The following is a 27,513-nucleotide window of genomic DNA, read 5'->3' on the forward strand; positions in this document are numbered from 1 at the left end:
GGGAAGGCTTGGGAAAGGATCTGTGGACACACAGGTCCTTCAGTGCCGTCGAGGCACGGTGAGATTAATTATAATCTTTTCCAGTTTCTCACGAGGCATGGAGAATATCGCCAGTACCTGTATGTACTGGATACCTCACCCGATTGTCCAACCTGCAATGGAGTCCCAGAGGACCTAGATCCCTTATTCATCTCCTGTTTAAAATTTATGGAATAAAGGTTGTTTTGGACATTTACACTCCTCTCATGCTTTATAAAGTTGGGAAAAACGTGATTATAACTACTACTTTCATGATTACATGATTGTAATCATAATTTCGTGATTATAATCATTGCACGAAAACATAATTTCAACTAACAACCAAACCAGTTCCCTGCTCAGTACAACCAATCTACAAGTTTGTTTAGTTAAAAGGTAAAATAACCAATAAGGCCCAAACATCACTGTTGATGATTTCAAATGATTGTATGATTATAATTACGGTGATTGCGATTACACGATTACATAGCTACAATCACAATCATGGCCTGTGATTATGATTATAATCGCCTAATCACGTAATCATACCGACTTCCGGATGGTAATCATAATCGTAATTATAATCATGTTTATGGCTTTATTCGACTCTGATGTACAATGAAATTAGAGTTCATCTTTTATTGAATTATATTTTATATCATATATCATATGGTACATTCAAGATACTTTCTCTTAGTTGCATGCAAATAATATTTTCGACAAGTTAGCAAGTAAATTTTACGTACCAAGGAGAGGAACTATGTTGAATTAATCGGAATTTATTATATCGTCCAGAATACCTTCCTGTAACAGGCGTGGTAGTAATTCTTTCACATATGAAATATAAGTACTTTGACTATAAAATGTTTTGAATAAGTTTGTGTTCTTGAGTAGAGCCTCGATATCATCTTTCATTTTATTTTTATCAGCGCAAAGGAATGAACTAATTGTTGCTAGGAAAAACAAATCTGAAAATAGAGGAAAGGAAAACATGATAAAATAAATTAGCTGCATTCAAATAGAATCAATCAAATGATACTTAAGTAAATTGGAATTTTGGAATGAGCTTAGATACTCTCTCGAGACCATTCAACATCAACGACGGTCTAAGACAGGGGGCCCTGGAGAAAGTGATTCGTGATGCAGACGTAACTGCGAGAGGCAACATCCTCTTCAAGTCCACCCAACTATTGGCCTATGCTGACGATATTGACATTATGGGAAGAACAATCCGAGATGTACCGTCTACCTTCATCCAGATCTACCAGATGGCGCGACATCTTGGGCTGCACATTAGTGAAGGCAAGACGAAGTACATGGTGGCAATGTCAGTGCCAAAACCGAAAGAACGAACAACATCAAATCGCACTGGTCAAACGAAAACAATAAAGATTGGAGACTACAACTTTGAGACCGTTGAAAATTTATCTTATCTAGGGTCGAAAACCACAACCTGTAACAGCTATGACGATGAAACCCGCTCACGGTTGTTAGCAGCCAACAGAGCCTACTTCAGCTTACAAAAATTGTTCCGCTCGAAACGTCTCACCATAGGGCCAAAGCTCTTACTGTACAAGACTATGATACCAGTCCTTATCTATTCCTCGGAGACCTGGGTTCTTAGCAAAAAAAATTGTGAACACTTGACCACGTTCAAGAGAAGAATCCTCTGAAGAATTTTTGGCCTCCTACATGAGGATGGACGAAATATATGAGTGACACCACGACCATCTACTTGTGGATAAAATCCGGCTTTTAAGGATATCGAACTGGTGGACCCCGGTGCAAAACCGGAGTGTCTGCGATTTCCTTACTAAGGCAGGCTTAGACGCGAGACGGGTTGTTGCTCCGTAATGAAATCAGAATCAAAAACTTGATCCTCACAGTGAGTATTTCCTGAGATGCATTGCATGTCCACCTTCTCTCCTGATTCAGCACAATAACCGTAAATTGGTAAGAAAACTTGTTTGAGGGACGCTCCAACTCGACCTCAGCGGGAAGTACCTAGGGATGTTGCCTTTGAACATCAGGTCCATGACGCGGGAACTCTACCAGCTTGTCTTCCATGGATGAATTTTCTAGCCTATCGGCTAACAACCGCACACCTTTAGAGTTCCCTCTTTCTTCAGCCTTTGTCCCGTTCACAAGCGGGGTCGGCTCGAAACGCATAGCTTTAAAGAAGATGTCGAAATCCCTTCAGTTCGGTCTTCCATTAGTTTAATATCAGACATAAAAAAGTACTAATTGAGACCTGTCATCTGATACCCCACATAAACTCACTCAAATACGATCCTAGGCAAAATTAATTTTTTTATTTTTGGTTTTCTTTCTTCTTTTTCCCTAGTCCTTGCCCCGTTCACAAGCATTATGATCTGATCTGTATGCAATCGAGAGACTTTCAAATCCCCATCCAGCGTATCTAACCACCGCTGTTTCGGCCGGAATTTTGGTCATTTACCACCATTGTCCCAAGGGAAAATCCCACTTCTAGTGTTTATTCAAGAGGTAGGTTCCTGCTCTAGAACCCTCTGCTATTTTTCAGATATAGCTGTAAAAAACGTCAACATATCCTGGCACGTATTGCTCTGGTTCTTCCCAGTTTTCTCAAAGTTTCAAAATAACTTGATATTTTCTACCAAACAGATGTATGGGAATGCGAGAATTAGAAGGCATTGCGAAAACAGGTTATAGTTCCCCCAATAACTCTGCCAGTGCTCGGTGCCCCTCACCATCCATTTTTTGCCTACATGGTCCGTAAGCTGTAAGAGCTTGTTTCATCTTTGCCTCTACACGTCTGTTCCAAAGTCTAAAATAGCTCTCAGCTATTTCACCTCTTCGGAGAGTTAAAGGGTGGTACCCCTCATCTCTGGAAGGAGCATGTATTGGCAGATTCCATCTCCATAGAAAAGGCGATAGTACACCTCCTTTGGGCAGCCTTTCACCCCTTCCATTGTCAGGTGGCGATCAACACCCACTTCAGTACACAGCAGTATCCGCGTTAGTATATCATAGAACCACTTAATTAAAGGCTCATCAACACCATGCTCTCTGCCGACATCACAGAGCTTTTGGAAAGACGCATTGTCCAACGCCCTTTTACTTTCCAAGAACACCCCTATCGCATCCTCATACTTTCAGAGTTACATATCCTATCTTTGAAACCAAAGAGTGAACAGCAGACTCACAGGACTTTCTACGCTAGTAAGCATGTTGGTCTTCATTTAGTGGATGTCACCTTAGCGCCTCCTCATAACGCTGAACAAGTCTCCCCAGACATTTAAGCAAAAATGATGTTAAGGTGATTTGTCTGAAGCTCTTTGGATTTGAATAGTCATCTTTTCCAGGCTTAGCTATGAAGACTACTTTAAGCTTCTGCCATGAGGTAGACACGTAGCGCAGATCAAGAAAACTATTTTCTAGAATTTGCTCTATACTCAACTTTAGCATTGCTGGATAGATGTTTTGAAGTGTTCAAAGAATAGTTCCTATAGCAGCTCTCGTCTTTTCATTGGTGGCAACCGCTCTTGCAATGTCCCAGTGCCCTTGCAGCTCCTGCCTTTATTGAAAGGTTTGCAGAAACCGACGATTCCCTCCATCCCATTTCTGATACCTGTTCTCCCGAGTGGGGTACTTCTAGGAGACTCTGTATAGACTCAAGTCTGGAGTTCGTGAAATTTTGCATCCAATTTTCTACGAGAGTCCACCTTGGCTGAGTCATTCTTTTCAAGGACTCTGCACAGTTGTCTGGTTAATCCCCTGAGTCTGTGAATATAACTTCGCAGCAAAGTATATTGAAGATGATAGTAGACGCGGTCTAGAGTCCTGAGCTCCGAAATTAACGAACACTTTTTTCGCAGATCCTGTAAAAAAATATTCAAAAAAATAATCATGTAAGTTTGCAAAGCATATGTAATGGAATATGTTTCAACCCCATATGGATAAGCATGATCTACTGCTTAGAGCAGCGAGGAGCGCTATAGCTCTAGTCAGTTGCGAGGGTGAAGACTGGACTAGAGATGAGCAGCTAAATGGCTTTAACTCGGCTTCCAGTGCAGTGTAAACGCTGTAGCACTGGCCTGACCAGTCTTATATGGAGAAGCTTACAAGCCTTCTGTCGAAGATGGCATCAAATGTTTGGACTATTGTGAAGCTAAAGGCGCAGGTAAGACAAAGGAAGCCCCGTCCGGACACGATTATTATCGAGAGCGGAGGTGACCTTCCTTACGCAGAGATTCTGCGGAAGGCGGAGGTTAAGTGGCCTGGTAACAATTTCACAATGATGAAACGAACGCAGAAGGGAAAACTTGTCTTGGAGCTCCAGAGGACACAAGAAGAAAGGACTCTCAACTACCACAACTTGGTATGCAGATCCTTAGGTAAGGTAGACTACAGGCTAGGCTCATGCGGGATGCAGCCTTCTGGGAGCCAATCAACCTCGTTCGAAATTAATATGTGGCTCTTCAGAAATCAAGGTTTTCGTCCACCAAAACCTTCAGTGGGTGGTGATAGTCACATCCTGTTTGAGGTGAGCCTATTGTTAACGAAACGCTACGGATCTAGACAACACCGGTAACAAGATCAAACAAAGATGAACTGAAGGCAGATCGTTGGACGACAAAAGCGGTGGTAACACCCACCGTATATGTTCAAGATACGCGACAGAAGAATAGACTCTATGACCAAGAAAGAGATTCATTCAAAAGAGGCTAGGCAACTATAAGAGCTCAACCAACGTCAAAGAGGGTAAAGGATAAAGTACAGGCAAGGTTAGTAAACGCCAAAAGTGAAGGAGCTTATATGGAGAGCTGCTGTGCCATCAGTGTCATAAGCGACCCAAATGATGCCCAACCGTACTGCCATCGAATCACGGCGAAATAAAAGAGGACGCGAAAAAGATGGGAATCTTCTAAATAATCAGCTGGCGCCTAAGAGAAAAAAAGGCGGACTGGCCTGGAAACCAGCACTAATACGACAAGGTTGCGAGTTATATTGGACTTAAAACGCCAGTCGTTGTAGTCTAAGCTAGACTAAAGCTAGGTTGTTGTTTAGGATCTGCGGGATCCTAAGTCCCCATCCACTTGATGTTGGACCGGACTAAATGAGGAGCAACTTACTCCCTCGTTTTTTAGTCCATGGATCCCTAGTTTGGAGCGTAGCACCCCAAGCATTAAGAATGGAAAAAACAGAGGTGAGGCAGCGTCTGATGAGTTGCCTCTGCCCTGGACGAAACCGTCAGTCAAATTTTTGATTTTTTCCATTCAGCACTAATAGTTCAGAAGGAGGAAAGAATGCAGCGAATGTAGGAAAGTCGACCACCGTTGCGTTTCCCAAGACGAACGAATACGATGGATGAACTAAAGTTACCAGCATTTGTATTTTCGGCCATTTTTCCGACCCGATTTCAGCCAGACCCTCCAGTGACGGATTTTCCCCGATATCATGCGTTCCCGATGTCATAGCGTAGAAATTCTTGGATTTCCTGAATCTGGGGGGTCTCCCCATTCGAACGAAGTATCTCGCATGGAAATCCGACGATTTTGCATTTTTCGCCATTTTTCCGACCCGTGGACTCGTGAAAATTTTCAATTTCCCTTGATTTTAGCCAGACCCTTCAGTAACGGATTTTCCCCGATATCTCGCGTTCCTGATGTCGTAACGTGAAAATCCTTGGATTTCCTGAATGTGGGGTGCTTCCCCGTTCGAACGAGGTATCTTGCGTGGAAATCCGAAGATTTTGCACTTTTGGCCATTTTTCCGACCCAGATATTGGAGAAATTTTCAATTTTTCTCGATTTCAGCCAAACCCTCCAGTGGCGGAGTTTCTCCGATATCTCGCGTTCCGGACGTCGTAGCGTGGAAATTCTTCGATTTTTTGAATCTGGGGTGCCTCCCCGTTCGAACGAGGCACCTCACGTGGAAATCAGACGATTTTGCATTTTTGCCATTTTTCCGACCCGGGTATCGTGCAAATTTTAAATTTTTCTCGATTTCAGCCAGACCCTCCAATGACGGATTTTCCTCGATATCTCGCGTTCCCGATGTCGTAGCGTGGAAACTCTTGGATTTCCTGAATCTGGGGTGCCTCCTCGTTGGAACGAGGTATCTCGCCTGGAACTCACACGAAAATCTTTACGATAAACTGGACACTCGGGGTGGCGAGAGAGATCTGTATCGACTTGCCAAAAGCCGTAACGAACACACACCTTGCCTTAATGGCAAAAGCGGTATTTTGCTGACCAACAGTCGAGCCGCGACGGATAAATGGCGAGAATATTTCGAGCAGATTTCAACTGAAGAATTTGCTCATCCTCCACTTTTACAATCATTACCGACATTTGGAGCAGTTCCACCTGTCAGCGCAACTGAAGTCGGCAATAAAACGAATGGAATCGTGGAAAGCCACAGGACCTGACAACACCGCATCTGAGCTCTGGAAAGCGAAGAGTTGGGACCCAGCACTGTGGCTCAGTAAATTCTTTAATCAGTTTTCAGTTCCACCATGGAACCGTTTTACCGCTTTGGCTTCGGGAAAAAGGACAATACTCTCCAAACGGATGCTGATTTCTTCTTCTTCTTCTTATTTGGAAATGACATTTTGGTTCTGCTTGAACCTATTGTTAAACCACTACTTTTAACCCTAAATATTATACTATATACAAGAAAATTATATTTACCTAAACTTCGGTAAGACTTCAAATCTTTCTGCAGCTGCTCGAATGTAGGTAACGATCCATTGTAATCAGATTTCTTCAGGACATCAATGAAAGTATCGAAATAGAGCTTATATGCTTTCGGTCTCATGCTAGGTGGAATCAGGGCTGACGTATAGACAACATCAAAAGACGGTGAACCCCAGTGGCATATTTGGAAGTCAACCTAAATATTTGTCAATAATAAGATGATGCCAGCAATTATATGATTCAATTTTACCATCACAATTTCTGAAAGGTCTATCCCATTTTTTCCTTTGAACATCATGTTTTTGATGTAGTAGTCACCATGATTGAGGACCTCATAAGTTCCAGGTGCATTGACAATTTGTCTGCATTTGTTCACGATTTTATCAAAAGAGATTTTGCTTAGTTTTTCTGAAGCTTCCTCGAAACCAGGTAGCGTTTCCACTAATTCCTTGAAAAATGAAAATGTGTCTCGAAAGAAACCTAAATTATCCATATCACCTAAATTGAAAACACCTCCTTTGCGCTTAAGATCTTTGTGTCCCTGGAAATTGAACTTTTTTGTAAGTGTCCCTTTATCCAAATTCAAATATATATTTACCTCTGCCGCTAGCTTGAATGTAGCCGCATGATATTGTCCTAGTTTGGAAAAGATTAGTTCAGTATCTTTTTCGGTCGGAATTATTCTTGGGAACATGAAGTATCCGAGTTCCTTTAAGTCTTCAAAAACTATGACCTTTTGTGGCTCCGTTGACTGATAAATCATTCTACGGAACAAAGCTATTAGATAATGATAAAAGCCCTGAAACCTTGAAGATACTCACTTTGCAGCTAATAAGCTGTTGTAGCCCGCATTTTTCAAAATTTTTCCGCACTCATTCAGAACTTCTGAGTACATAAAGATTTCTGTGGCGAAAAGGTCTACATCGAGTTGGCCCAACACATCCTTTTTAATTCCTTGGACGACTGGTAAGGTTTTAATGATTATCGAGCATTCTTCACTTGGATGGTTCTGGGTTGAAAACTTGACTTTTTACTCGAAACATGATGCTGGCAAAATGATCGCCAATAGCAGTAGCCGGAGAGATGTGGAAATCGTTGATCTGGAGAGAAAAAGGTAAATTTTGTATTAAAGGGGCGTCTGGTATCTTTTAACAAATATTTAGGAGCCTTTTTTTCGTTGAAAAATTGACATAGGGGGGGGGGGGGTAGATGTAATGAGGAACAGACGCCAAATTTTTGGTAATTACACTAACCAACAATTACTCTGGAAGACGCTATTTTGGGAACACTTATCGAAAAGCTATGAGGGCTCTGATGATTTGCAGGTCCATAGCAGGAAAAAACTGGGATTGCACTATGGGGATACCACTTTGGATATACACTGCAATCGTAAGGTCTATGATTACCTATGGGGCGCTAACCTGCGCAAAAAGAACTGAACCCACCACAACAGCCAGGGAGTTACATAAACTTCAAAGACTGGACATAACCAGTGGCATCCCTGGAGGTCCTTCCGGGATTAACTCCTCTCTATCTTCACATACAGATGTAGGCAAAGAGGGCGATCTTCAGAATGGGGGGGCATCAGTGAGGCGGGGAACTGCCTAAATCGAAGGGAAATTGTTATTCATGTTAGGCAGTATCCTGAATTACTGATTCCAAGGGATAACATGGTAACGAGGTTTCATTTCGATGAGAAGTTTGAAACATGTTTCAGGTGCAGGTTTTGTTCGGAGTGTGGCGAAAACTCCATGCATGTTCTGGAACGGTGTCCGGCACTTGTGTAAAGTGGGTGAAATACTTGGAAGTATGGATTATATTAAAATTCCTATCAGTTATAGGCTTGCTTGACTTCCAATAGTTAACAGGTACATTATAACTGCGACTTTCCTTAACAGAACAATAATAATGATAATAACTCCGGCGAAGCTAGTCCCAAGTCCGGTTGCGAAAGGAGGAGGGATGGATAGCTTCAATCTGAATGGCTGTACGCCCCCGCAGCGTCTCAGGGGGTAGGTGAGGAAAGTGCAGGAACTTTGCAGTCTTGCAGATTACTCACTGAGGAAGCTACCCTCATACCTGGCAGTTAGGTATAAAATGCAAATCCATCTATGAGAAGAAGAAGGAATTTAAGGTCCGGTGCGGACAATCGGCGGAGTCGTTCGACTTGGTGACTGGGTCGGGTTCCCGTAATGGACAGCACGGCGTCGAAACCGCTAGTCGTGGGGCAGTTCGACGTCTAGGCGCCACGACGACCAGGAGCACAGCTCCGCCTGCTGCAGTTGTTTCGCTACAATCTGTGGCGACCACTTAACAGATTTGCGTAGGCAGCGGATGAAATGGACTGAAGAGATGAACCTCTTCATCATACGCTCCTATTACGAAATAACAGCGGGCGCGATTACAACATCTTACCTAAGCTCATCGATGGAGAACCTGAGTCTAGACTCAGATTCTTCACTTATTCAGGTGGGAACCAATCTAATTGGGACTCAGTCTTTAACGGACGAGGCGAAGCAGGCCTCTTCTGTTAGCATTCCTGACCTCAGGCTCCAATCGGCGCCACCTGCAGAGGCTAAAGTCTTGCCCATGGGTAGCACCTGTCCACGGAAAGCAAACAGCCTCCGGGCAAACCGCATCCGGCAAACTGCTTTCGGGCAAACCACCTCCGAGCATATCATAACCCACGGGCTGTGGCAAGGTTGAGGGGAAAAGATCGTTCGGGGCACCTGCGGTTAAGGGGAAACTGAAGCGGCAGTGCTCCTCGGACGATCCTAACTCTTTGACACAAAAAGCAGTAAAGTGGACTCGACCGGTAACGTCACTTTTTATGGAGCTGCCAGGCCTCCTCAGATCTCGGACGAAAACACCTCGGTAAAGTTTTCAATGAACAATCTGCACACTCTCTGCCTCTGGAGAATGTTCTCAGATTCGCTAAAGCCTGCAAACGGCGTAGGCGGCAAGCCATTGAATAGGCGATTTACGGGGTTAGGTACGATGGGCCTAACAATGGCCTGAGTGCTCGGAACTACGGCCACCGATAGAAAAGCGTGGAGAACGCACTGACTCGCCGCGCATTAAATGGTAGCGATTTCGTGAAAAGAAATAACCTCACTTACGGGATTACCAATCATTACGAATGTGGAAGAATCGTGGAACCAAATGAAAGACACGATTCCCAAAGTTACTTCTGCAACCCTCGGAGTCACCACACCGGGTAAGCGGTTCATCAACCGAGATACCTGGCTTTCGAATGACGATGATAAAATAAAGGCCCGTGTAAAGAAACGCCTCTATCAAAAGTTTCTCAACGATTAAACGCTTGCCAATTGGCAAATTTCCAAGAATTCCAATCGGTGAACCAAGAGGGCGAACGGTGTCACCCGAGCCTCCATTACAAATATCATTACCATAAACTGGACTCTCGGGATGGCGATAGAGATCTGCATCAACTTGTCCGGCACAAGCGCGTGCTAGATATCGCATATTTGTCTCCACTAAATGATAAGAACGGTACTTTGCTTACCAACCAACAAGCGGCGACAAATAGATGGCGAGAATATTCCGAGCGGATTTCAACAGAAGGATTTGTTCGTCATCCACTTACACAAGCATTGCCGACATTTAGAGCTATTGCACCTGTCAGCGCAACTGAAGTTGAGGAACCAATAAGATGAATGAAATTGGGGAAAGAACAGAATCATCACATCTGAGCTCTGGGATGCGAAGAGCTAGGATCCAAGACTGTGACTCACTGGATTCTTCAATCGAGTTATTAAGGAAGGTAGAACATCATGTGACTGGCAAGAACACAGTTCCAATATGGAGCAGAATGTTCTAATTATCGTCCGATCCGGTTACTTTCCCATACCATGAAGATTTTTGAACGCATTCTTAACAACCATATTCATGAAATCGTTGAAATAACCGTGAATCAAACCGCGTTTGTCAAGAACTGTAGAACTAATGACGCAGTACACACTGCGCGGTTACTCATGGAGAAACATCATGAGAAGTATCGCCCTCCTTACATCGCATTTCTGAATGTGGAAAAGGGAACTCACCTGGAATGCTTTACCACAACACCTAGTGCCAGAAAAACCCGTGCGCTAGGTTGAATTGGTCTACCACGATCGGAGAAGTAAAGTTCGAAGTGTGGCGGGTGTATCACAACGTTTCATGTCTATCTTTATGCAGATGATGTTTTCCTGGCGTCTCATAGCAAAAATTGTCCAAAAATAGAATGATCGCCTCATGCAACACGGTCTCAGATTTAATCTGAATAAAACTGAATTTTTGACGACCGATCCCTATGAAACAGGCACGATCTCAATCAGCGGCAGTGATCTGCCCAGAACTGGGCGATTTAAATACCTCGGGTCAAGGGTATCAGCCAATGGAAAACTGCGGAACTGGATGAAATGGCATTCCACAACTGGTGTTGTTTATGATCGACGTATAAACGAACGTTTCAAATTTAAAATTTCCCTCTCTTTGGTTCTGAGTGTTGGCCGATATAAAAGACAATGAACGACGTCTTGTTGTGATTGATACGAAGATGCTGCGTTGGACTAGTGGCGTGACATGTTTTGGTCACATCCAAAATGAGGATATCCACGATCGATATGGAGTTGAACCGATTGTAGAAAAATTGCGAAAAAGGCGTCTTCGATGGCATGATCACGTAATTCATGCTAACGAGATTTCACTTGCCAAGATTGGTCTGAACATAGAAGTAAACGACCAAAAAGTCGGCCGAAATAACGGCGGCTTGATACGCTGGATGGCGATTTAAAAGCCTCGAGATTGCATCCAGATCAGGCATTTGATAGAGCCAAATGGCGAACCGATCACGACCAGTCGACCCCGCTTGTGAACGGGACAAGGACTAAAGGAAAAGAAGAATCGATTCGATGTGGTATTTACTTTTTGTCTCTTAGGGGGTAGTATTTTATCGGGTAGATCGGTTCCGAGAATGGGTCTTTGAAATAACTGACCTTTTTCGGACTCCTCACTGCTCTCCTTGTGTACTTATCTTTCAGATGTATGGGGACCCCCTTTAAACTCAACGTTCAGCAATGTAATTCACCACATGAATAGTTCACACTTTCAATCTTTCCATTAAATTTCGTGTCAATAGGTATAACTTATTTCTCTAAGAAAAATAGGTATGACCGACAGACAGACCGAGAGGCAGACAGAGAGACTAACAGACACACTGTAAACCGATTTTAATGAGGTTTTGTAGACGCTGGACAAAAAATTAACTATGCAGTTGAAGCCAAATCAAGGTAGAATTGCGTTATTAATGTGTGTTACAGTAGCATACAATGGATTCGGCACTCAGCTGGAAAATGTCTATACAGATGCAACCACGTGCACTAACTCTACCAAACCATCACAGAAATGGAAACGAATAATTTTACGCGAAGATGTACAGAACGCATCTGTGGTCTACATAGACCAGTGATGCAAACTCAAAAAAAATAAAATAAGTAGAATTGAGGAAAAAAATAAGTAGATTTGATGATAAAATAAGTAGATTTATTTTTGTGCCATTAAGAGCCCTGTTACCTCAAAAAAATTCGTAATATTATTTATAACTTTAATATATTCAAAGCATTAGGTACAGAACACAAAAAACATAACATAATTCAGAATTAATGATAAAATATAACAATAAATAAAATGTAAAATAATTCATTCAACATTGAAAAACAAAACTTAATTCCAAAATAAACAAGTCGGGAAACCGGAAGCTGGACGCTTCAGGTACGAAAGGTTTTGTGTATTTCTTAGTACGTGGCATGTAATATATGCATATATTACGTGAGAGTATCCACTTTCGGATGATATTGACATTCACAGTCTTGAATTTGCAAAGAAGCGACAACTTTGACGTATTATAACTTTGTTAGTAATAGTGCGATTTCCACCAAACTTGGTAAGATCATGCTCTATGTTATACTCTATATTGTTGCGAAATTTCGTGGTCCTAGCATGAACTTAAGGGGGGTTTTGAAGCGAATTACAGAAAATTATAGTAATATACTATTATTAACTTTATTTGTGCAGATATCAGTGTGGAAGGTATTTCAGAGCCCAGGCACCATATAGTGGCAGCCTCTTGATTTTTTTCAGATTTTTCGGTTTGGTGGTTTCTGAGAATGGCCCCCGTAAAGGAATGGTCACTTTCAACCCCCCGCACTCCCCACCTTTCCAACAAATGTCAAAACTAAGACCAGCTTCCAAAAGTACTAACCGAGGCCTTTAATTTGATACCCCACATGACTATATTTGATGAAAAAAAAATTTACACCCCCCTTTTGCATGTATGGGGACCCCCCCTTAAATTCGTTGTAAAAGGATGTAATTCACTGTATGCGTGAGCGTTCACAGTTCCCACCTTTCCACCAAATTTGGTGTCAATCACTGCAATCGTCTCCGAGAAAAATGCGTGTGACGGACAGACAGACAGACAGACAGACAGACAGACAGACGGACAGACAGACAGACAGACAGACAGACAGACGGTAAACCGATTTTACACAAAACCTTAAAAAGGAACCAACAAAATAAAAATTCAATAAAAATTAAATTAAGTTATTGGGGAATATCGTACATAGCTTTATTGCACTTTTTTCTCATCTCAGTAGTCACTTTGAAATTTGTGCAATCAGAGTTTTGTAGTTTTAGTAACCCTTTCGTTTGTAAGCATGCTTTAATGGTTGCATTCTCTAATCGATTTCTGATTTTTGTTTTCATTAAATTTACTTGGGAAAATACCCTTTCAACATTTGCAGACGAATGTGGGAAGGACAAAATAGCAAATACTAGTTTAACTAAATTCGGGAATGCTTGCTCGTTACCAATTTCAATGCGAGCAACCATACGCCAAAATTCTTCAATGTCTAAAATTTGTTCTTTATCTTTTACGAAATTTATCAGAGTACGGTATTCCGAGTCAATTTCTTGTATATTGTCAGCTAGTAAACGTGGGACTTGTTGTAAAAGTGGAGCTATCGATTTATAGGTACAAGCGTATACATTGTCAGGTGCGATTATGGAAAGATTCCTAAAAAAAGAGTTATTCAAATCGAATCTTTTTAATATTTGCAGAACGGCCTCAATATAAAATTTACGACACTTATTCTTAAAAGTATCTATTTCAATGACATTGATTTCATTCGTAATTAGAAAGCATTCAACTTTTATACCGAGGTATATACTTTCCAAATCTAACAAACATTCTGGAGGGAGATTAAATTCTGAGGTATTATACTATCTAAAAACATTGTAATATAATCTTTCCTTACAAAGCACTCTAACAATGTTACTACTATTTCTTTAACCGAACTGTGCAACTTATGTATCTGTAAGCTTTCTGATTGAAAAAGTTTATTTAATTTAATGAAAAAAGGAAGTGCGAATTCTAAAAACAATAAATATAATTTAGTTATAGGATCTTTCAGCGACGTTAAAATATTTTTAGCTGTTTGTAGATTTTCCTCTTTGACTGCAATAGAAAAGTATGCTATAAGCACATCATACTGTTCTATTAAGCGACTTACGACTGCAGATAATGATAACCATCTCGTTTGAGAAGGGTGTAAAATTTTATTTGCTTTAAATTCAAAAAAATATTGTAAGGAAGAAAAATCTTTAAGACGTTTCGATGAACTCTTCAAATAATTGAAAATATTATGCGCCAAATCTTCTACTTCGCCAGGAAGTTTTTCGCATGCGTATGAGGCGCATAAGTGAAAACTGTGACAAACACATTTAAGAACGAACAGATCATTTATGTCTGCTTTCAATAATGTAGATACGGAATGATTCCTACCCATCATAACATTGGCTCCATCAGCTGCGAAACCAATCATGTTTTGTTTGTACATGATATTATTCTTCGTGAAACTATTGATTACAGCAGAAAACGGACTACTAGCATCTGCAGATTCAACTTCAATTAAATCAAAAAACAAGTCATGTACTTTAAAATTTTTACATACTCTAACCACCAAGCACAAGGTTTTTACTAAAGATATATCTGTGGACTCGTCAATAATTAAAGAAAATTTATTGGCGTTTAACAAATCAACAATTTCTTCTATGTAAGATATTCCCAAAACGTTCCGTAAAATGTTTACCATTTTCGTCCTAGAACACTTTACTTTTTTGGCAATATTCGAATCCGGGGTAATTTTGTTAACGAATTGCGGTAAGTGACCCATTATTTGGAATGCCAAATTATGTTCCGCAACAAATACTGCCATCATAATCTCGGCATCAATAACAGCAGTCTTGGATGCTGAACTAAATAATGGTTCAATATTTTGTTGCACTAGGTTTAATGAAATCGTTCCAGCGTTTTTAAGGTTTTGTGTGAAACAAAACCTTATTAGAATCGAGACGGTGTCTGTCTGTCCGTCTGTCCGTCTGTCTGTCTGTCTGTCTGTCTGTCTGTCTGTCTGTCTGTCACACCCGATTTATTCGGAAACGGCTGGACCGATTGTCACGAAAATTGGTGAGAGTATGTAATCTGGTGATCCCTTTACATGCAGTAAGTGGCGCCATCTTGTGTTAAGTTTAAGGGGGGGCTCCCCGTACATGTGAATGGAGGGTGCAAATTTTTTTTTCACAGAATGTAGCCATGTAGGATATCAAATGAAAGGTCTCAATTAGTACTTTTCGAATCTGATATTAGATGAAACATAGGGGAATGAGGGTTCAAAATATGACCGACAAAAAGTGTAACAGGTCTTGTTCTCAGAACCTATCCAACCGAAAAATCTGAAAAAAATCACAGTGGTGCATCTCTACGAAATCTAGGCCTCAAAATATATTCGGTTCCGATATCTACACAAATAAAGTTAATAATAGTATATTTCCACATTTTAGAAATTTACCCGGCACCCCCCCCCCCCCTTATGTTCATCCCAGAAGTACAAAATTTGGCATGCGTGTAACGAAGAATATAGTGCACAGTTTGGTCAAGTTTGAAGAAAATCCAACAATTATTAACAAAGTTATAGGGGGTGAAACTTTACAATTTTTCGTGAATTTCGTGCACTCTCCAACCTGCATGACGTCATCATGACATATCAATTCGTCAGTACCACAACGAAATGAGTTCTTATGAATTGGGTCGCAGAGAATTATTTTGTTTTAGTTTTTTAGTTATTTGTCAGCCAGACATGTGTGTATGTAGATATAATATATGCGTGCTAATGAACTTTGCGGGTAGTGCCTAATTCAAATAGATATAAGAAGTAAATCGGAAATATGGGTACGATCAATTTTTATACGTGCATATATGTGTACAGTATTCAGTAATAGGCAGTTTGTTTGTTTAGGGTGAGGGTGATATCTATGGCTGCAATATGTACGTATGTCTCGTAGTTTGGAAAAATATGAAGGATTATGTTGGATTTGTAGCTATATACGGACAGAAAAATGTGCGTTGAAGTTTCTTCCATAAGATGAACACAAAACCTTTATACCCGAAGCGCGAGCTTCCGGTATTCCGACTTGTTTGTATGTATTTTGGTGTTTGCATGGGATTTAATTGCACTTTTACCCATCTTCCCTATATATACATCTACAGAGCACACTTTACAGAATGCATAATGACAGCCTTTTGTTCCCTCAGATAACCATTTAAATTCACTTTCCCAGTATTTTACGTACTTTTGTTCATATTTCTGCTTTTTCGATTTTTCACATTCCTTATCCTTTTCCGGACTTTCATTAATTCCTTCGGTGCTTTCCGAGTCAGGTTCAGAACTTGAAGATGCCCGCTGCGGGTCCTTCGAAACTACTTCGAAAAATCTTTTCATTTTCATGCCTAAAATTATCTTTCTTAAAGTTACATGCTAAACTTAATTTTCAATTCTTACTTACGCAGCTTACGATTACATGAATAAATTTAAATTCCAATCTCATAGAATTCAAACGAAACCGACCGGCTCACCGGCGCTAAACAAAGTGCGAACAGTTAAACAAGTAAAAAACACAATCATGTCATGACACACTCTGACACACTTTGACACATTTTCCAACTGCAATTTATACACATGCACGGCCTCATGTCATTCATACACAAACCAAGTGACAAGCCACAAGACTTGACCGTTGAACTACCATGGTAGTCTTTATACTACTGTTTTTAGTCCAGCATCAAGATCCATTCTACTCTAAACGAAAATTGTTGTAATATAACCTTCTACTTCAATGACTATTTATGCGCTTTGCAAAAATTGAAAAATCAATCATAGCGTGTAAAAATAAGTAGATTTCATGCAAAAATAAGGAGATAAGTAGATCGAGTCGAAAATAAGTAGATCTCCTTATAAATAAGTAGAGTTTGCATCCCTGACATAGACTGACCTTAACCTTCACCTTCTGCGCCGATCGTGCCAATGATGTTTCACTTCAATTAGAAGTGTGAAGTGGGAATGAGTGACAAGGCAGCCTGGGAGAATATGCAGTGACCTATTGCTTAAATCAGCAACTGATTACCTAAACCTGACAAATCCTTCATGGGAGCAAACTTCAAAACATTGACAGCGGAAGCCCAAGTTTTCAAATATCATTTTATAACTAAATAATTTTTACCGTCACATTTGCCAAATCTCCATTATACTCAAGAGCTTTCCTAAAAAAATTGGAATTAATCCACTCCGGCGCTTCGAGTTCATCCGCGTTGAAGCTCATTTTGTTAGTACCACAGGAAAATGTAAAAATAACTCCACAATCTAATTAACACTGAATGGCTCGTGTCTGGGCGTAAATAAAATTAAAACAGCTGCAGCTTTCACAATCTAATTCAGCAACATTGACAGAATATATTCGTTGAAATTTTAGTGATCAAAATATCCATTGACTTGAATTTGAACGAACCATTCCTATCACCAATAGAAAAATTACTACGTGGGTCCCTCAAATTCTGCATAGCTTAGCGTAGTATGCGCAGTGTATGGAGTGTAAATCTGCACATATTTGACGATCTATGATTGCTTTCATAGGAGTTCCTGCTCAATGTTATCATACGCATCAGTAAATTACTCTGTCGATGTACACTCAGAGAAATCAATATTGGGACACCAATGAAAAAGCTTTTATATCAACTCAACATGATAGAGTCATAAATATGGTTTACCTCACTGAACTATTTGCAATATTATTTTGGTATTTGGTATCTTCTTCGACTGGAAGTTCCCCTATTTTTTCGTCTGGGCCATTTGAATCTTCTTTTTCTCCAGCCTTTGTCCCGTTCACAAGCGGGGTCGGCTTCGTCGTGATCGGATTTCGCCATTTGGATCTCAAAGGCGTGATCTGGCTACCATCTCGACGCTGTTAAATCCCCATCCTGCCGTATAAAGCCACCGTTGTTCCGGCCTGCCTTTTGGTCTTTTACCATCGACTTCGATGTTCAGGACCAATCTTGGCAAGTGAATTCTCGTTAGCAGCGAATTACGTGACCATACCATCGAAGATGTCTCTCTCGCAATTTTGGCACGATCGGTGCAACTCCATACCGATCGCGGATATCCTCATTTCGGATGTGATCAAAACGTGTCACGCCACTAGTCCAACGCAACATCTTCGTCTCCATTACTGCAAGACGTCGTTCATTGTCTTTTACAGTTGGCCAACACTCAGATCCATATAGAACGATAGGACGGACGACATTGCGGGAAATATCACAAAGAACATCCGTTGTGGAACGCCACTTCAAGTAGAACATGCCACGTGATGATAGCCGAGATTGTGTCGTTGCGAGTAATAAACCAGTACTGGTCTGCGACTCGCTGAACATTCACGTGTACAAATTGCGGGAAGCGCTTGACGAATCTCTGGCGTAACAAAGGCAGTAAGATATTGCATCAACCATGCCGTTATTTCGTAGTAGGAGTGAATGATAAAGAGGTTCATATGCTAAAGCGGTTGTCACAAATTGTAGCGTAACAGCTACAGGAGGCGGAGCCATGCTCTCACTCATCGTGGCGCTTAGGCGCCGAACCGAATCACAACTATCGGTTTGGACGCAGCGCTGTTATTACGGGAGCCCAACCCAGTCACCAAGTCAAATGACTTCCACCGGTTATCCGTACTGGACCTTAAATTTCTCATTGGATGGGTTTGCCTTTTATACCTCACTGTCAGGTGTGTTGATAGTTTCCTCAATCTGCACGACTGCAAAGTTCTTGTACTTCCGTACAACCATTCAGACTGAATGATCCTCCTTTTACAACCGGGCTTGGGAGTGACTAAGACGGAGTTTATTATTATTTGGCTATTTTATTTTATTTTTTCATTTTTAGTTTAATTTATTACTTCCCTTTATTACTTCAATTTAAGATGTATCTTGGAATAAAAAGAAATGAATTTCAGATAAGTTTAATTCGAGGACGCCTTCTATCTCTCTTCCCCCCTCAAATTTGTAAATGAGCATCCTCCAATAGTTTTATTGCACTAGACCTAAGTAAATACATAATTGTTCGGGAGTAAGAATAAGGAGAAGATGTGTATTTTATTGCTTGCATTGTGACCCTTTAAAAGGACATGTAACTGCAAGCAAAGGGCAGTTCGCTCCGAGACATCGAAGCGAGCAGACGTGCGACGGAGAGTAAAAAATTACAGTAATTATGATCACGAGTTTCCGACCGTGATCCGCTTCTACAAAACAAATTACTTCAACTGGGACTCTTCACTTTAATATCTTGGATAAGAGTGCACCCTTTGCTTGCAGTTACATGTCCTTTTAAAGGGTCACAATGCAAGCAATAAAATACACATCTTCTCCTTATTCTTACTTCCTAACAGGTCTAGTGCAATAAAACTAACTTACTTGCTAGCGAGTATTTATTTAGGCATCGTTCTTTGATGATGCCAACATGTGTAGGCGGATGGATGAGGATGACGTAACTCAGTGCAAGGTGATTTCTTCAAGTCACCAGTTGAGTGAAGGAAAAATTGAAAGTAAAAAGTGGAAAGTGAAATATCCAGTGATAGCCAAAATAATCCAAAGGAGTTACCGTTCTGGTAGCGTTATACAGTGCATCTCAAAATTATTGAGACACTGTATACTACAGTGCAAATTGACAACCTTTTAATTTGTTTTTCAGTGAACTGGCAACAACAAAGGACGGGCTTGGGGACAGAATGTCCGCCAAGAGGACGAAGCTGATCCTGCCGGACGAAATTTCGTCCGAGGAAGAGGGAACAACGGGCCCTACAACCAAGATGGACGCAGATTCGAGCCTGCTCATCAGGATTGCGGAGCTTGAACAGGAGAAGGCCGACATGGCCCAGCAGTTGGAGTGCCAGTTGGCGCTCATCAAGGAGCTGCAGCAGGAGATGGCTGAAATGAAAGCAGCCAACATGACCGGGAGGCAGCCGGTCCATCAGCAAGAAGAGCAACAGCAGCAGCTAATTAAGCAACAGCGACAACAACAGCAGGAGCAGAGGAAGCAGCAGCGACAACAGCAGCAGCAGCAGCAACGACAGGAGCATCAAAGCGAAGAAGATGACGGCATGTGCCCGGAGGTCATCATCGAGGAGGAGGAAGGAGACCCCTTCAACTTCGTCGTCCGAAAAAAGAAGGCATCAAATAAGGACTAAGGTTAGTGCTATCACTGTAAGTGTCCCACCAACCACCCCAAAATCCTCTCCCCAAGCAGCCACCCCTAAGAAACCCAAAATTCCCCCGATAACTGGGTACAGACTAAATGTACCGCAGTTCCTGAAACTTCTGAAGGAAAAAGGGTTGAAAGCAACCCTGAAGAACACGAGGGCTGACAAGACCCTCATCTTCGCCGAGACGGTTGAAGACCATGCTGCAATTTTCGCTCTCATAAGAGAGAAAGGGCTTCACGCCACCACCAGCACCCCACCGACCCTAAGAACCAAGTCGCTGGTTATTCGCGGTCTCCACAGGGAGACAGATCCAGCAGACATATTGCGGGAACTCAACGAAGATTACCCGCAATTAAAATTGAAAACCGTGGCCAACTTAATTACGCGTGCAGATAAGCTTCTGCACAGCCAGAACCCGGCACTCCCGATGAGGTCACAATCGGGACTATTCATAGCCACCTTCACCTCCCAAGAGCTCAGTGAAGTACAAAAAATTAAGTATATACTTCACCAGAAGATTTCGCTTGAGAAAGTCAAGCCAATTGAAGAAGTGCAGTGTTACAACTGCCAGAACTTCAGCCACATTGCCCCTAACTGTTCAATTGTGCACAGGTGCGTGAAGTGTGCAAAAAAACACGTCCGCGGGGAATGCCCCACACCATCGGCGGAGGCGCCGCATTGTTGCAATTGCGGCCAGACCGGACATCCTGCCAACTACCGCGGATGCCCGGCATACAAAGATATGGTTGCCAGAAGGGAAGCTGGCAGGGCGAGAAAAAATGCAGAAACGGCGAGGACCAAGCAAACGGTGACACAGATGTCACAAAGCTTGTCCCGGCCAGGTGTATCGTACGCCCAAGCAGCTAGGAATACTCTTCCTAGAGCTACACCTCAAGCTCCACAAGGCAACCAACTGGCCTTCAAGAACTTGGTCGAAAGCCTCGCTTCCGCCCAAACAAATGAGCATCCAACTACTGATGAACTTATGGAGTTAAAAATCGTCACATTTAACTCCGCGTCCCTGGTCTCACACGCCCAACGTACCACTGCCCAAGCGTTGGTTGATACTCTGAAAGCAGACATATTTTGCGTTTCGGAGACCCACCTAAACCACAGACATAATGTCAATTTCACCGGATATACCACTATACGGCATAACAGCAACACGGGCGCTGCCCTTCTAGTCAAAAAAGACTACCATTTTGAAGAAGTTGTCATCGAGGACTTACTAGTCTGTTCCGCTGCAGCGGCAATAGTTAAAACTATCGATAATAAACGGATTTTGGTAGTTTCCGTTTATTTCAAATACAATTCCCCAAGTGAGCAACTGGGCCATGACTTAAAAGTCTTGGGCGATCTCCAGTTAAAATCAAAATATCTTATTTTCGGTGGCGACTTTAACTCACGGCACAAATCCTGGGGCGATAAGGCAGAAAATTTAAATGGGAAAACCCTGTATAACTGGATCCACGACCCTTTCACGCCAGCCAACCTTGAGGCGGTCTCGCCGGATTCGCCGACAAGACCCGCTAGTCAATCCATCATTGACTTTTTCCTGCTGTCTGACGAAACCGAGCAAAGTTTTCAGGTAATTTCCTGTAAAACCTTGCCAGGCATGTCCGACCATTTTGCAGTTGAACTCAAAATGGCCTCAACTTCACAACTGCAGAAGCGAGTTAAGGTAACCATCAGGTCATTCGCCCAAACTGATTGGGACAAATTCAAGTCAGATTTAGCACCAAGGCTGAACTTGAAGAAACTCGCTACAGATCGCAATCTGTCGGACAAAGAAATTGACGAAGCAATCATTTTGGCCACGGACGCCATCAATACTGCTACACGCAGAAATACCAGGCTGATCAAAGTCGATGAGTTTGTATACAACAAACTCCCGCATGACATCATGCTACATATGAAAGTCAGACAGATTTGGCGCAGGAACCTCAAGCGCAACTTCCATAAAAATGGAAGTAAAGTTAATGCTGAATACAAAGCATTGCTCTCCCGGATTAATTGCCTGAGTACAATTATCCGGGAAATGGTGGCGCAATTCCGCAATAAAGAATTAACCCGTAATCTCGCAGATATTAACCCCGGGCCAGATATGTTTCAACATATAAATAGGCTAGCGGGGAAAAATAGGTCCCGTAATTTCGTTCTTACCAGGAACAAGGAACCAATTTGCGGAGACGCCAGAAACGCGCAAGTCCTTGCGGAATCATTTGAGTCTCAGCTCAATACCCCTCCGCCTCAAAGTAACCCGGCAATAGTGTCGATGGTTGAAACAACTATCGCCGACTTTGTCTCTAGGCATTCAAATAGATTAGTCACATTCTCCCAAACGAACTCCTCGGTAAAACCAACGGATTCGCAACAATTCCTGAGTTTATCACAACTCACCGCCTTGACCTCAAACCTAAACGGTAAAAAATCAGCCGGACCTGACGAAATTCCTAATTACGTAATTAGGCAACTTCCCCGAGTCTCCATCAAATTTTTGCTGGCAGTATTTAATAACTGCATAAATAATGGCTATTTTCCCACCACCTGGAAAGTAGCTAAAGTAATTGCGATCCGGAAAAAAGCTTCTCTACTGAGCCTAACAACTTTAGACCCGTTTCATTATTATCCAATTTAGGCAAACTCTTTGAGAGAGCATGGACAATCGGGCTAGTCCAATATTGCAACCTCAAAGAGATTATACCGAACCATCAGTTCGGGTTCCGCAGCAAGCACGGAACTCAACATGCACTTGGCTACCTTCACGACACCGTCGTAGCAAGACTTAACGTCAATAATAAACCGACCGTAGCATGTGCATTGGACTTAGAAAAGGCCTTTGACTCCGTATGGGTAAACGGACTAATCTACAAACTGATAGATCTTGAGTTCCCAATTCCGATCATTAGAATTGCACTAAGCTTCTTCGAAGATAGGTATTTCTACGTCAGTGTGGGGAATGAATTCTCCGATCTCTTGTCGGTAACATCGGGAGTACCTTTTATAATATCTTCACGGCTAACGTCCCAACTCCTGAGACCGGCACCGAACTCATTCAATATGCCGATGATACTCTTATCTTCGCTTCAAGCCTCCACCCCAACAGGGCAGCCAAAGCGGTCGAGAGATATTTGAAAGACCTTGGCAAATATTACCTGGCATGGGGCATTAACATTAATGAGACCAAAACGCAATTCTGCACCTTCCGGAGGAAAGCTAGATACCTAGGTTCTAGAGGAATCCATAGAAAAGCTAAACGCTTGAAAATGAAGATCGGAAACACTATAGTGAGCAATTCTCAGACCATCAAGTACTTAGGAGTTAAACTTCACGAACTCCTTAAGTTCAAGCCACATCTTCAGCTCGCGATCGGTAAGGCACGCGGTGCATTCAGTAGGATCTACTTTCTTCTTCGAAAGGAGCTAAGACTCAGCACCAAGGCCAAACTGACTCTCTACAAGACCCTGATCAGACCCATTATCTGCTATGGAGTGCCCACGTGGATCAGTTGCTCCACCCGAACCATGTCCAAATGTGAGGCATTCGAACGCCGGATATTAAGGTACTGCACTGGTCTTTCCTATAATTGGAAAACCAAGAAGGTTGGAAAAAACGCCCAGGTATATCGGCGCGCCAAGGTACAACCTCTTCGAGAATTCGTTCCCAACTTGGTGGAACGGTTCTTCGAAAGAACGGAGAATCATCCAAATCCACTAATCCGGCAACTCTACCAACAGGGTAGCACCTTCCCATTGGCCAACTTCCTAAGGCCCTGCCAAATAGTGAGCGAAGCTCTTAAACCCGCCATCCTTTCCCTATATGATTCTCCCTGCCTGGTAGGGGTACATCGAGGCTAAGCACAAGACATGTAATGTGCTGGTTAAGTATTTATTGTTAGAATAAGTTAGATTAAGTTTAGACTTAGTTAGTTTTAAGTATTTTAAGTAAGTAAGTGATGCCTTCTGGCGCTTTTAGTGCAATGCGCAGTCTTTGAAATAGTTCAGATTCAGTACAAAATAATTGTGAAGATTTATGTATTAAAATTAATACAATTAAAGTAATAAATTACACAGAAGGTCGGGTAGGCCAAACAATTGTAATAGCCACCCATTGAAATAAAGTTAAGTTAGTTAAGCTTAATATTTAAGCTAGAATTAATCCATCATGTATTAGCGTAAGACACTATGATCAATAAAAAACTTAAACTTAAACAAGCAAAGGGTGCACTCTTATCCTAGATATTAAAGTGAAGAGTCACAGTTGAAATCATTTGTTTTGTAAAGGCGGATCACGGTCGGAAACTCGTGATCATAATTGCCTTCAGGATGCCAAGGCGAGCCATAACTCCGACAGCCGCGCTTCACAATACATCTGAGGCAGGGGAAGCATCGATTGAGAATGCTATCCGTCGTGGCTCTTCCCTCTCGGTCGCGGCACTCGCCTTAGTTTTAGTCGCTTTAGTCGTTTCATAGGCGCACACGAGGTCCTGTGCTGGTAGGAATTATCAGGTTCGGTGCGGGGCTACGCATCGGTATAGGTACACGCGAATTTTTTTTGTATACTGACACGCTGCGGATCGTGGACCCCCAGCATTCCCGAGCATTCCCCTGTCTAGCATAGAGGTATGCAAGCACCTGTCGGACGGAGCACTTTCGATGGAGCTCCAATATTTACGGATAGACCTTCACTGGTCAATCTCGCCATCGTTCTAGGTTTTCGGGATAGGATCTGGTTACGTCTGGCTGCGTGATAAAAGGATGGCTGGACTTTTCTTCTTCAGCAGATAAGCAACAGAAAATGTTACTGGATGAACATTTTTAGAAAAAAAAGATTAAATGGTGACTGGTAAAGCCTTTACTCAAAATTTATAAGATCGTCTAGAACACCTTCCTGTAACAGAACTGGGAGTAATTCTTTCACAAACGAAATGTAATCAGGTTGGCGATAAAATATTTTCAACAAATTTGGATTCTTAAATTGAGTCTCCAGATCGTCCTTCATCATTTTGTTTCTATCTGCACAAAGAACTGATGCTATTGTTGCCAGAAAAAATAAATCTGAAAGTAAGAAAAAGAAAGACGTTAGGGAATAAAAATGGAAAACTTTGAGGTATAAAATTTCGAGAACTGTTTGGTCCCTTTTTTACTGCGCCTCCTGACATACATCACTTAGAAAGGGGGCAAGGGGTCGTTGAAACAACAGTATCAGGAATAGCTTCCAAAACGAAGAAAAGCAAAAGGTACGTTCCTGCACATTTATGTTTTGCTAAAGCCTTCATATCTCTAATTCTAAATATGAAAAGGCGAACCTACCCAAACTTCGGTAAGATTTCAAATCTTTCTGCAGTTGTTCAAATGTAGGTAGCGGCTCGTCGCAACCAGATTTCTTCAGGACATCGATGAATGTATCGAAGTAATACTGGCAAGCGTTTGAACGCAGACCAGGCTGGATACCGGCTAAGATATAAACAAGATCAAAGGCTGGCGAACCCCAGTGACATATTTGGAAGTCAATCTAAACATTTGCCAGAAATGAGATAATACCAATTATTGTCTAAATTAACTTTACCAGGGCGATTTCTGAAACATCTACTCCATTTTTGCCCTTAAACATCATGTTTTTGACATGATAGTCGCCATGATTAAGAAGTTCGTAAGATCCAGGCTTCATTGACAACTTGTTTGCATTTTTTCACGAATTTTATCAAACGAAATTTTACCGAGTTTTTCTGAAGCTTCCTCAAAACCAGGCAATGTTACCACTAGTTCCTTGAAAAAGGAGAATGTGTCTCGGAAGAAGCCCAAAATATCCATGTCACCTAAATTGAAAATTCCTCCTTTGCGCTTGAGGCCTTTGTGGCCCTAAAAGATAAACATTGAACACGTTTCCAATTTCAAGTTCAAACCTTATTTACCTCTGCCGCTAACTTGAATGTAGCCGCATGGTATTGTCCCAGTTTGGAGAAAATTAATTTAGTATCATCCTCATTGGGAATTACTCTTGGAAACATGAAATATCCAAGCTCCTTCAGATCTTCAAACGCTATCACCTTGCGTGGTTCCGTTGATTGGTAAATCATTCTACGAGATAAGATAGTTAAATCTCCATTCCAGTTCTTCTATATTTACGATACCTACCTTGCAGCCAACATGTCATTGTACCCAGCATTTTTTAAAATCCTCGCACACTCACTCAAGACTTGTGAATAGATGAATATTTCGGTGTCAAAAAAGTCCACATCGACTTGGCTCAACATATCCTTTTTCATTCCTTCAACGACTGGCAACGGTTTTCATGATGATAGAGCATTCCTTACTTGGGTGATCTTGGGTTGAAAACTTAATTTTTGCTCGAAACATGACTACTAGCAAAGTGATCACCAAGAGCGGAAGCTGGAGAGATATGGAAGTCATTGATCTGAAAAAAGAAAGGACTAGAAATATTTTAGTTGAATCAATCCAAGCTCCAGATGTACTGATACTATTTCGTAGTGCATTAACACATATTATCATAAAATAAGAATCTAAATTTGTAGTAACGCCTTCTATGTTATGGACCTGATTCACAATGAATTGAAAAAAAAAAAAATAAATATCCCAATAATGTCCCCCATCCAAGAACTTATCACTTATATAACACTTAACCTCGATTAAAAGTTGTCAAATTCGCTTAAGCCTGCTGAGCACACCGTGATTTCTATGTTTAATTTCTCGGTCCTCGGAATCGCAGCTAGGCAACGAATTTAACTTTTGGTCAATAATAGTCGTCATTTCGTTCTTCGACCTAAGTCTCACCTCGATTGATTTGAATTGAATCGGCAAACGGACTTTAAAAACAGCTTAAAAGATTGTATCTTTCTTCAATGGCCTGGCTACCAATTACCAGTATCAGAACAAGGATCGAGCCACATGTTATTTGAACTTGTTAAGTGCAAAGGATGAACATCAGGAGATTCTTCGAATGCCTTGCATCAGGTAGAGTCCCCGCTGGAGAAGCACTTCGGAGCGAGATGGTTCGCCGGCTAGCACTATCGTAAAATCATTTATGAACCTTCGAACCGGTTATAAACTGATCACTTGAAAAACTGAGGACCCGCAGAAATCCTGTTCACTTAATACCGAACAGAATGGACCGAACTGTACAGACATTATTCCCTAGGGATCCTATTCGGGTT

General features: G+C 41.7%; 3 protein-coding genes across 4 annotated transcripts; 1 reads left to right on the forward strand and 2 right to left on the reverse strand.

Annotated features, from left to right (window-relative positions):
- Positions 1-648: 648 nt before the first annotated feature.
- On the reverse strand, positions 649-17,643 carry LOC119659490. Its single transcript, XM_038067607.1, has 6 exons — positions 17,316-17,643; positions 7,520-7,798; positions 7,297-7,462; positions 6,949-7,239; positions 6,693-6,894; positions 649-986 (listed from the first exon to the last, which is right to left on the reverse strand). The coding sequence occupies exons 2-6, from the start codon at positions 7,591-7,593 to the stop codon at positions 787-789; spliced, it is 933 nt and encodes a 310-aa protein (XP_037923535.1). The 5' UTR covers positions 7,594-7,798; positions 17,316-17,643; the 3' UTR covers positions 649-786.
- Positions 17,644-19,865: 2,222 nt separating this feature from the next.
- LOC119660094 (ataxin-8-like) lies at positions 19,866-20,324 on the forward strand. Its single transcript, XM_038068471.1, has one exon. It carries the CDS (start codon positions 19,866-19,868, stop codon positions 20,322-20,324), a length of 459 nt encoding a protein of 152 aa, XP_037924399.1.
- Positions 20,325-25,170: 4,846 nt separating this feature from the next.
- LOC119660351 lies at positions 25,171-26,676 on the reverse strand. Of its 2 annotated transcripts, XM_038068849.1 has the most exons (5): positions 26,477-26,676; positions 26,254-26,419; positions 25,908-26,200; positions 25,652-25,853; positions 25,171-25,396 (listed from the first exon to the last, which is right to left on the reverse strand). In XM_038068849.1, the coding sequence occupies exons 3-5, from the start codon at positions 26,007-26,009 to the stop codon at positions 25,194-25,196; spliced, it is 507 nt and encodes a 168-aa protein (XP_037924777.1). In that variant the 5' UTR covers positions 26,010-26,200; positions 26,254-26,419; positions 26,477-26,676; the 3' UTR covers positions 25,171-25,193. The 2 variants fall into 2 exon arrangements, with proteins under 2 accessions (XP_037924777.1, XP_037924778.1); XM_038068850.1 differs by lacking the exons at positions 25,652-25,853; positions 25,908-26,200.
- Positions 26,677-27,513: the final 837 nt, after the last annotated feature.

This window comes from Hermetia illucens, chromosome 6 (assembly GCF_905115235.1).
Source record: "Hermetia illucens chromosome 6, iHerIll2.2.curated.20191125, whole genome shotgun sequence".
Taxonomy (NCBI): Eukaryota; Metazoa; Arthropoda; class Insecta; order Diptera; family Stratiomyidae; genus Hermetia; species Hermetia illucens.

What these genes read in the sequence shown, in the direction of transcription:
- LOC119659490 (XM_038067607.1), bottom strand. Translation starts at nt 7,593, where the DNA reads ATGTACTCAGAAGTTCTGAATGAGTGCGGAAAAATTTTGAAAAATGCG. An exon ending in ACCTTTCAGAAATTGTGATG is followed by an intron (nt 6,895 to 6,948) that starts GTAAAATTGAAT and finishes ACAAATATTTAG; the next exon opens with GTTGACTTCCAAATATGCCA. An exon ending in GAAGTCTTACCGAAGTTTAG is followed by an intron (nt 987 to 6,692) that starts GTAAATATAATT and finishes CTCTATTTTCAG; the next exon opens with ATTTGTTTTTCCTAGCAACA.
- LOC119660094 (XM_038068471.1), top strand. Translation starts at nt 19,866, where the DNA reads ATGTCCGCCAAGAGGACGAAGCTGATCCTGCCGGACGAAATTTCGTCC.
- LOC119660351 (XM_038068849.1), bottom strand. Translation starts at nt 26,009, where the DNA reads ATGAAGCCTGGATCTTACGAACTTCTTAATCATGGCGACTATCATGTC. An exon ending in ATGTTTCAGAAATCGCCCTG is followed by an intron (nt 25,854 to 25,907) that starts GTAAAGTTAATT and finishes GCAAATGTTTAG; the next exon opens with ATTGACTTCCAAATATGTCA. An exon ending in GAAATCTTACCGAAGTTTGG is followed by an intron (nt 25,397 to 25,651) that starts GTAGGTTCGCCT and finishes TCTTACTTTCAG; the next exon opens with ATTTATTTTTTCTGGCAACA.